We start from the raw sequence: 10,051 nt of genomic DNA on the forward strand, positions 1-10,051 counted from the left end.
CACCTAAAGAACCAATTATAAAAGCGAAAAAGGCGAAAGAAGGGTATAGCACCTACAGCTCTGCAGATTCATTTTCATTTTCTCTCAATTTTGTAAAAGCAAAAAACAACAAGCAAAATTTAAACAGTGTAGTCACCCTTAAAACTTTTTTCTTGGCTCTGCACTCACTGAGATGGAGTTTAACTAATAAACTTCATGCAGTGTCTCCAACCTTAAAATCAGACACACCCCTCTGATATTTCCTGACTTCTCTACTTTATGCACACCCAGCAAGGTTAGAACAAAACTCATACCGTGCCATTGAAACAGCCCTTTTTCACACTCCTTTATGGCTCCTCTAAAGGTCTTAGCCGTGCGGCAAAGGAGAGCTGTCACTGGGGAACCTGAGCCCATTGATGAACTGACAGCCACTGCCAGAATATGATCCTAATCCTGTTCCCAGCATTCTTTAACCCACTGCCATCGCAGTACCGCCACATATTCAAGCAGCTGTCAACTCAGAAAATCCCTATAACAGAGCACAACCCTGATACACATCAAAGAGCTCAAGACGACCTCAACAGCTTAACACACACACACACACACACACACACACACACACACACACACACACACACACACACACACACACACACACACACAAGTAAAGACGAAAAAAGCACCCAACCCAAAAACGGCACTCTTACACACACACACACACACACACACACACACACACACACTATAACGCTGGTTATAACTGTCAAAGAAGAAATTTGACATCTTGTACCTGGCATCAAGTTCATTTTGTTGTGGTATAATCACATTAATGATCACTAAAGCAGTGCTTTGTTTCAAGACACAATTTTTATGTTGGAAAAATAACAAAAAAGCGCACATTACACTTTATTTATTCATATAATCTTTATTTAAATGTGTACAATTACTAAAATGGCATGGATTGAATTAGAAAACTGACATTTTTATTTATTTATTTTCATTTAAATGTGTACAATTACTACAACGGCATAGATTAAATAAGAAAATTAAATTTAAATGACTTGAAGTTGAAATAATTCACCACACAAACCATGTTTATCCTTGTTGTGATAAAAACGTGAACCTCTATATCATGTGGCCTGGACCATACTTTTGTTAAATGATTTTTTCAGCACACAACGTTTTCATGTTAGCAACTCTAAAAATATTTTATTTACCTGCTTTTTAATCACATTTTGTTGTTTGCATTTAGCATTGTTTTTCCCTGCTGTCAGTGACAAACCACTTGAGAACCAAGGCATTAGAGATGTTAACCATTATTATGCTTTTAATAAAGATCCTGACTTCCATTTTCTTTCTGGAATGTGAATGAAATCCATCTTTTTAAACGCATTGCAGTGCCAGCATATAAAGTATGGGCTGTTAACAGGTGACATGTCTTCTTCCTCCACTCCTCTGTTCTTCTTCAACTTAATCCACTGGTATCCTGACCCGTGTTAATCTGCTTACTGCGTGAATTCTGCCGCAGAGCTGCCAGAACTCTGACAGGTGGGTGGTGACGGTCTCTCTGAGGCTGATGTGGCTGATGGACTCATTTTCTGTCACTGTGTTTTAAGCTTTTCATTGGATCGGTTATCAAGATCAGCATGGATGTGAAAGAGGGGAAAGGCCAGACAGAGGAAGCACATGAACATTTAATTTGTGTGTTAACCAGGTTAAGTTTGCCATTTATTTGTAATGGTGTACAGGTAATGCAGTGCATGTGTATAAAAAGCTAATTTTGGGGAATAAACATGAAAAAGGAGCATGATTAAAAGTCTAATCATAGTGAAAACAAACCTAAATTTAGGTCAGTGATCTTTTGTTTTTCCACTGAGGATAAGGATAAATCCTGCCATTTACTTTCATCATTTTCTTAATAAACCTCTAAATATGATTTTTGCATTTCAGGGCAATTTAACTAATTCAGATATTTAATATTTAATTATTTTTAATATTTAATTGTTCAGTTTTCTTTTTTTGAAATCACAGAAATCTAAAGGATAATTTAATTATAGAGATTTTTTTTTGTTGTTGTTTAAATTGTTGATATGTAAGAAATCTATGACTTTTAGTTTAACTTTAAAATTGCATGTTGAAATTAATGTGACTCGGGTTGAAATGCATGTGCAATAAATTATTATGCCCAACAGAAAAGGAAAAAACTTGACAATCTGAAATATAGACTCAATAATTAAAACAATAAAGCTCAGAATCCACTAATTACTGTTACACATTCAGTTTATATATGTGGTTTATTCCCTTTCATTTGACTGATAAATTATTCACATTTATTTAAACAATTCAGAGATATCCGATAGACTCTAAATCGACAAAACACATGGCATGACGTCAGGAGCGTCAGTCTGAAGTCTTTCTGAAGTTTGCAGGGCCTTTGTCCATTCGCTTTACATCCCTTTATAACATCCACAGACAGTGAAGACATTTAAACTTCTTCATATATGCAAACAGGAGGCTTCACTAACCTTCTACCAAGGCTGTGGACCTGATTAAGCTTATTTACAGAAGCAAATTAATTAATGTGCTTTTTTTTACATTTCAAAGTGCAAAGCCAAAGGCGTTTGGAAAAGTTAAAACCTCTGCCATGCAGCCGGACCGAAACACTTAAAAGTCAGCCAAACTTCTCCACTCCGCCATGCTATATAATAATGAAACAGCTCCAGCTGTTGATTTGAGCACACTAATGGTATGTGGATCCTGAATACAAGACGTTGACACAGAAATGCATTGATTTGCATGGATCAGTGATCAGTTTGGAAGTGTGTCCAAGCCGAGTGATGCAGCGTGCTGCTTGGCCCTCAGACGCAGGTTCTCGATGCTTGTGGTTTTGCTGTTGAGGGCCGGTAGACCACCGGAGCCCTGCAGCAGAGGGCTGCTCCACATCTGCTGGGCCTGGGACAGGGTCTGGTAGTAGGGCTGACACGGCAGGGATCCCAGCGGAGACGCCATGTTCACGTTCATGCCCAGGTAAGGTAAGGAGGACGGCGCGGTCATGTCGAAGGCGGGATAGTGCATGAGGTTGTTGGTGGCGGCCATGTGCTGGCGAAACTGTTCCTGCAGACGGAACAGACTGAGAGGAGATGAAGCGTAGGAATTGGTCTGAGCCACTTCACTGCCGACGCCACTGGAGGAGGGAAGAGCTGGAGAGCCCAGCAACTCATCTGAGGAGAGAGAGAAGACAATGTAACACTGTTAACCCAATATATATACATATATATATATATATATATATATATATATATATATATATATATATATATATATATATATATATATATATATATATATATATATATATATATATATTGTGACTTTTTCTGATGTAGAGTCATGAACATGCATACAGAGTTTTAACACTCGAAATTTGTGGAATTTGCATAAAATATGTTACAATTGTGATGTTTCTGGGTCAGTTTGTGTAGGTGTTTCTGTAGGTGTTATCATTTACTTTTATGCAATCTATTGATTATTTTATTTGAAGAAACTTGTATATACTTTGTGCATGCAGTTCCACTAGGAGTCAAACCCATGATCTTGATGTTGCTAGCGCCATGTTCTTACTGTATGAAAAGCACACAGAATAAACGTTTTTTTGAGATTACTTCTTGTTTAAAATGTTTTTTAAAATAGTTATAATGCTGTTTATAAAATGCAGAATTTTTAAAATATATATATATTTTTTTTTACCATTTTGAAAAAAATCACGTTCTTATGGTTTTTCTTGATTTTTTTTGTTTGTTTGTTATTATTTTTTTCTTTTTTTATTATTATTTTTTTTTAATGTGCGAGAACTATTAATGTTCAAAGTTAAATGTTTTACCTGATTGATTGATTGATTGATTGATTGTTTGATTCTTTTTTTGGCAGTTTTCATATTACGATTTTGGGTTAATTATTTTGTCTCCAATTTGACCCACATCATAAAATCTGTACCCACATTTTAACATAATAGTTAAAAAACTTAAATCTGAAATTGCAATCCCGTCATCATTTACTTTTTACTTATGGTGCCTTATATCTATCTATCTATTTATCTATTTCCTTTTGAGCATTGTGAAGGAAAGATCATATATAGCTCTTCATACCTGATTTAGGGCTGATTGGTTTGCAAGAAGGTGAACTGTCGTCTGTCGTCAGGGTTGGCCCCGCCTCTTTTGTTTCATCTTTGATGGACAGTGACTCATCCTCTCTATCAGTCATGTCCTCAGCCCCTGACTCCGCCCCTGACTGTTCTGGTGAGGTGACATTGACCTCTTCATTCAACTCACAGGGAGGGGGGCATGTGGGGCCACGCCCATCTGAAGGGGAGGGCGGGGCTTGAGCCTCAACAGGCGGAGCTTCTTCTTTCCCCTCTTCCTGGGCTCCCTCCGTCCCAGCATCCTTCAGCCGCTGAAGCTGCTCTTTCTGCAAGCTCCGCTGCTTCTTGCGGAACTTCGCACGACGGTTTTTAAACCACACCTGTTAGTATGAAGACATCAACTTTAAAGATTGACAATCACAGAATTTATCTGAATAGGGTAAACATCTTAACTGATAGATATCACCATACTTCACAGTACATTAAGACAATTTTGTATTACAGTTTTCTGAAATCTTATGTTTGAATATGCAAATGAGGTATTGTCTACCTAATCAAGTAAGCACTAATGTGCATTCATTTCCAGAACAGAATTCAGAATGTTGGATAAAGCCAAGTTTAATTTTCTTTGGGGGGGGGGTTTGTTTAGTTTAGGTGAAGTTTAGTGTATGTGAGTGCTGAATTGGAGATTTCTGACTTTCTGGAAAAAAAAACTTGTTTTGAGAAAATGTATGTACTGTAAAGGAAATCTACTGAAGCAAATAGATCAAATGTAATAAAATCAAAATTTGTAGTTTGACTGTTTTCTCATTACTAGTCTAAAATAAGACATGTTTTGTAATCAAAATCTCAAAATCAATGCATAAAAAAAAAAAAACACTGTGGTTTTGGCTGTAGTGTGAGTTCTTAAGGTGTAAAGTTTACAATATGTAACAATGTATAATTCTGCAAACAACCTGCAACCTGCAGTTGACATAGTTGAGTGTATGTTTTGGTTGCATCGGGATTTTTATAATTTAATATATTTAATTATTATAATTATTTTTATTTATTCATTCGTTCATTCATTCATTCATTCATTCATTCATTTTATTTTTTCTCACACCTTTTGGCTCTTGTAGTAGACTAACCCCACTGGCTGGTGTCCTCGCGTGTTGTGAACTCACCTGTACTCGAGCTTCGGGGAGGTTGGTGCACATGGCCAGACGTTCTCGCATGACCACATCAGGGTAGTGAGTTTTCTGGAAAGTTTTCTCCAGCGCCTCCAGCTGCTGCGCGGTGAAGGCTGTGCGGCTGCGGCGCTGCTTTCTGTGCTGAGAGCCGTAGCGCGCCTCCAAGATGATGTCTGAACATGCGCAGGATGATAAATTACGGTGAGTTTCATCTATCTATCTATCTATCTATCTATCTATCTATCTATCTATCTATCTGTTTATATATTACGGTGAGTTTCATCTATCTATCTATCTATCTATCTATCTATCTATCAGTCCGTCATTACTTCAGGTGAGGTGTTTTTGTTTGTTTGAGCGCGTGCACGGAGGGCCGGTAGTCGGGCGCGTGCTGCGCGTGCTGGGCGGCCTGTTGATGAAGGTTGTACATGGCGCTCAGAGAGTTCATGGCGTGCAGAGAGTAACCATTCACTCCGTAGTGCTGCATCGCGTCCCTCTGATCAACGACAGACAATGCAGATAATTAGGCTTCTGTCAAGACTAAAATAATCATTTTATGAGTTCATGCATGGTGCTTTTTCGGTTGTAATGTGGCATCTAAAAGAATTTACAGTGATAGTCATATTATAAAGCATATTTACCATATCTTTATGAAGATAAATATTTTTTGGAATTTGCAGATATTTAATGTAATTAGCTGATTTTTATTGTTTTTCTTTTTTATGTTTATATTCTTTAAGTTGTTTAAATGCGGGTCGTGTTTTACTATAATTAGCCTACCATAAATAATTTATTTCTCGCATATAATATGCTATAATTTAAGTTCAAATTAACCCATTTATTCCCCTCAAAAAATTATTTCCCATATGCCGTCTTTGACAAAATGTGCATTGCAATAGAATAGAAGCCTCTTACAACAAAAAAAAAATCGTGTATCAGTCGTAAACAATATGCATCTGTATGTCTTCATAAACTTTCTCTTCATGTTTCTTGTAAAACGCAAGAGCTTTATATTTACATATTTTAAGCTACGCATTTTTTGCCATTTTATTTTATCTGTATCGAATTTGTTTTTGTTTTTTATTTAATTTTCAGTGCTACGTGATACTAAGGTAGGCTATTGTTTTCTTGTCTTTTTAAGCAAACAATATATAGCATACTGACTTTTTGACATAAATATTACAGAACGGCGGTCTATAACCTAATGTATCTGTTTTATCTGCCTATAATTGTATCTATTCACCTTAATCAAATTAAGGAACGATATTCTTAATGTAAATAATAATAATAATAATATGGGGGGAAAAAACGTCGTTTTTAAATTCAATCAAACTGAGCGAAAACATTTCATTGTTGATGAGATTCGACACAAACGATGATGAACGTTTTCGTTCAGTTTGCAAACAGCCGTGAAAATCTCTGATAGATGGGGTTATGACAGGTCGTCTATCAAATTAAATGTAGGCATTTATATATGAATAATTCGTTTAGATATGTTTAAGACATTTAACGATGTGTATTAATTATTGCGCATTCTCTTTAACAAGAACTGGGCTCGAGGGCATACTTTTGGCTACATCCATCTGCCAAATGATAAAAAGAGAAAAAAAACCTTGACCTGTCATAATAAACGACATAGTTAATAACAATAGTAGTAGTAGTAGTAGTAATAATACATCGCAGAAGATTTAATTTTTTAAGTATTTTCATAAGGAGAAAGTGTAAGGATGTTCCATTATTAATCTTTAGTCTGATCACCTTGTAATCGGTGATAATTGGCTACAGTGGGATTAATCTCTTTATTAGTCATTATTATTTTTTGAAGCAAGAATAAGTGTAAGCAGCCTGAGGGTTTAGGATTTAGTCCTCACTAAAGAGCCCGTGGCATTTGTATCTCTGACACTAAATTCCCCAATGTAATCATATTCCAGCCACATGGGAATACTTTAATTCGGTTTAACAAAAAGTGCTTTGCTAAACATTTACTTTGCCCTCCCAGTGTTAAGCTCAATTGGTGCTCTTTCTGTCCTTCATCGCCTCTGGGCTGCTTCTGCTGGAGATGTATGTATGCATTTATAAATGCTGCTCCCAGTTGAGCCGCGTCTAATGTTGGAGCAAATAGCTTTCATTACCAGTGTCTGACATGATGGCACGCGAGCTGTTTGTGTTTGACCACACTTGGTGCACAGCTTTTTTTAACAAGCCACAACACCACGACACAATTTTTCCAAAACAGTTTTTGATTAAAATAATTTTAGGCGATTAAAATACTAGGCTACGTATATCTGTGTCTTCATTTATTTATTTATTTACTTATTTTTTTTAAATATTCCATTATAAGTCATTAAGAAACACTTTATAGGCTACTGCTAAACAAATCAGGGCTTACTGTACATTTAGTATAAATACACATTTGAATATTTATAAAATATACTTCATATAAATATATAAATCAGTTTAATAATTTCTAAACTGAATTTTGATTGACGAATAATCTATAATGATCAAAATCTATATTAACTTTTATTTTAAAAGGTCAGGTTTTTATTAAATAGGCCTATGACTAAATCCTCCCGACTAGGTTACAACCACTAAAGTAATTTGTAAATCCGATAGAAATAGATATTGAACAACTTCACATAATACAACGTTTGTTAAAATTGTTATGAGGTTTACAATTTATTAGTCTAGACTTTAAAACAGACTATAATAATATTGAACAAAACTAAATTTAGATTTAAAATCTAAGTCAAAAGGATTTAGTTTTATATGAGTGAGTTAAAACAGATTATTTCTCAGTTTTCTGTTTTATTTGATGAAAGCAGATTTTCACAGGCTTGTGTGAATTTTAAAAGGTTAGGTTACTCACCTCTCTGAGAAGTTTTTGCTCCGACGAACAGTAACAACAGCTATTTAGCTGACAATTTACGCAATTAAACAGAAGTGATTTTTCCCAGTCAGTAGTTTTATATCCTGTCGGAAGTCAGAAGTATCCGAGACTGTTTACAGCTGCTCTGTTCTGAGGAAAGTTTGATGTTAGTCCTCAAAAAATATCACAGCCTCCCCCGGTCAGCTCGACAAGAGGTCCCGCCCACCGACCAATGAGGAACGCGATGAGATCACAGAAGAGCCTCATTGGCCAGTTTCACTGTCAGTCACAGGTTTCCCATCACCTTCAGTCCCAGCAGTTTTCACGGGTCCGTGCTGACCAGTGCAACGGTATGCTTTTCTGCTGTCTTCATAAATGTGACTAAATCAGTAAAGAAATCATTGCAACATAAGCTGTTATCCTAAATAACTATCTTGACATGTTAAATGTTTTTAAACCTCTAGAAAGGTGCTTTAATTGCAATTCATGATTTTTGAGGTTTCTCATAAACAAATATGATTTACTATTTTTAAACCATTAAATAACTGCAAAAACAAATTTACAGTACAGGAACAGCCTATCAGTTAAACTCCTGAACAACTGTGACACAGTTGTGTTTTTCAGGCACAATACGTGAGATGTGGAGAGGAAACTGTCATAAACGCATTCACTGTATTATTTGCGTTACACCTCTGACAAGCTGTTTTTAAGAGGGATGAAGCAGAGAAGGTGGAGAGAGAATGAGATCTCTAATAGATGGCAGACTCTCTCCCGGCCTGGAGGATTTACACAGACAAGACGCCATCTCAGCCTTTAAAACAGTCTTAAAGTGACGGATGGTAAGAGGATTAAAACAATAATGCCCTTCTCTTCTTCAGACTTTTTTTTTTAAGATTTTTTTTTTCTTTTCGGAGAGAGAGTGAGAGTGAGAGAGAGAGAGAGAGAGAGAGAGAGAGAGAGAGAGAGACAGAAAAAAAATAAAAACGTTTAGGCTGGAATTAAAAATTGGTCCTTAAATGTAAAACTGGCATATTTTGTTGATATGCTGCTGGGAAAAATCGGAGATTCAGAGTGATATTTTCAGTCTTTGCGAATTCATTAAAGCCTTTGTTGATGGGGCACTTTAAATATTTTCTTCTATGTTTTATGTAGCCTATTTATTTATTTAAAAAAAAACCGATTGCATTTATTTATTGAACTAAATATCACATAATTAATGCTACCTCCTTACATAATGATACTCATCTAAAATGGATTAAAATGATTGAATGAACTGAATGAAAATGCTGAACTTCCTCCTGATCCTAGTATTTTGTGCACATCTGCGCGCATTAGGGTCTAGAAAAAAAAATCCGATTAACTTTTGAACCAGTGGAAATACGAAGTTAAATAGGAGGTAAATCTGGGTAGTGTCTCTTTGTAAAGACCATTTTAAAGGCAATTAAAGCGAGAAGGAATTCCTCAGTGTCTCAGACCCTGTGCGCATGTGTCCAGCTCGTCTGAAGAGTTTGCGAGCCACTAAAGAAATTCTGCTGGCTTAAACTATAAATGGTGATTTTTAATAACAACTTAATAATGCTGACCAACTATTAATAATTATGCCACTTTTATGTCACTTACTGTTGTTAGGAAACCTTAGCAGTAAAAACAGTAAGGTATGCCTTACCTCTGTATTCAGCTGACATTATATTACAGACACCTGTTGAGATTTCTTTGTTCATAAATATTTATTTAGCAGGGCAATATGGAGATTTCATTAGTAACTGTGGCATTTGTTATGTTGTCTCTCAACTCGGTGACATGCGCGAAAAAGTGAATGAATGTTCTCTTCAATTCGATTTCAGTGTGAACACTCTTTAATTAAAAGCAGTTTTAGCAACACTTGTCTCTACA

General features: G+C 35.9%; 1 protein-coding gene across 1 annotated transcript; it reads right to left on the bottom strand.

Moving 5' to 3' along the window:
- Nucleotides 1-937: 937 nt before the first annotated feature.
- Nucleotides 938-8,357, bottom strand: LOC109101672 (diencephalon/mesencephalon homeobox protein 1-B). Its single transcript, XM_042725356.1, is given in 5 exon segments — nt 938-3,200; nt 4,125-4,497; nt 5,284-5,509; nt 5,619-5,785; nt 8,159-8,357. Coding segments are annotated over 4 exon segments (1,170 nt in total). The 5' UTR covers nt 5,777-5,785; nt 8,159-8,357; the 3' UTR covers nt 938-2,787.
- Nucleotides 8,358-10,051: the final 1,694 nt, after the last annotated feature.

This window comes from Cyprinus carpio, chromosome B6 (genome assembly GCF_018340385.1).
Source record: "Cyprinus carpio isolate SPL01 chromosome B6, ASM1834038v1, whole genome shotgun sequence".
In the NCBI taxonomy this organism is placed as follows: Eukaryota; Metazoa; Chordata; class Actinopteri; order Cypriniformes; family Cyprinidae; genus Cyprinus; species Cyprinus carpio.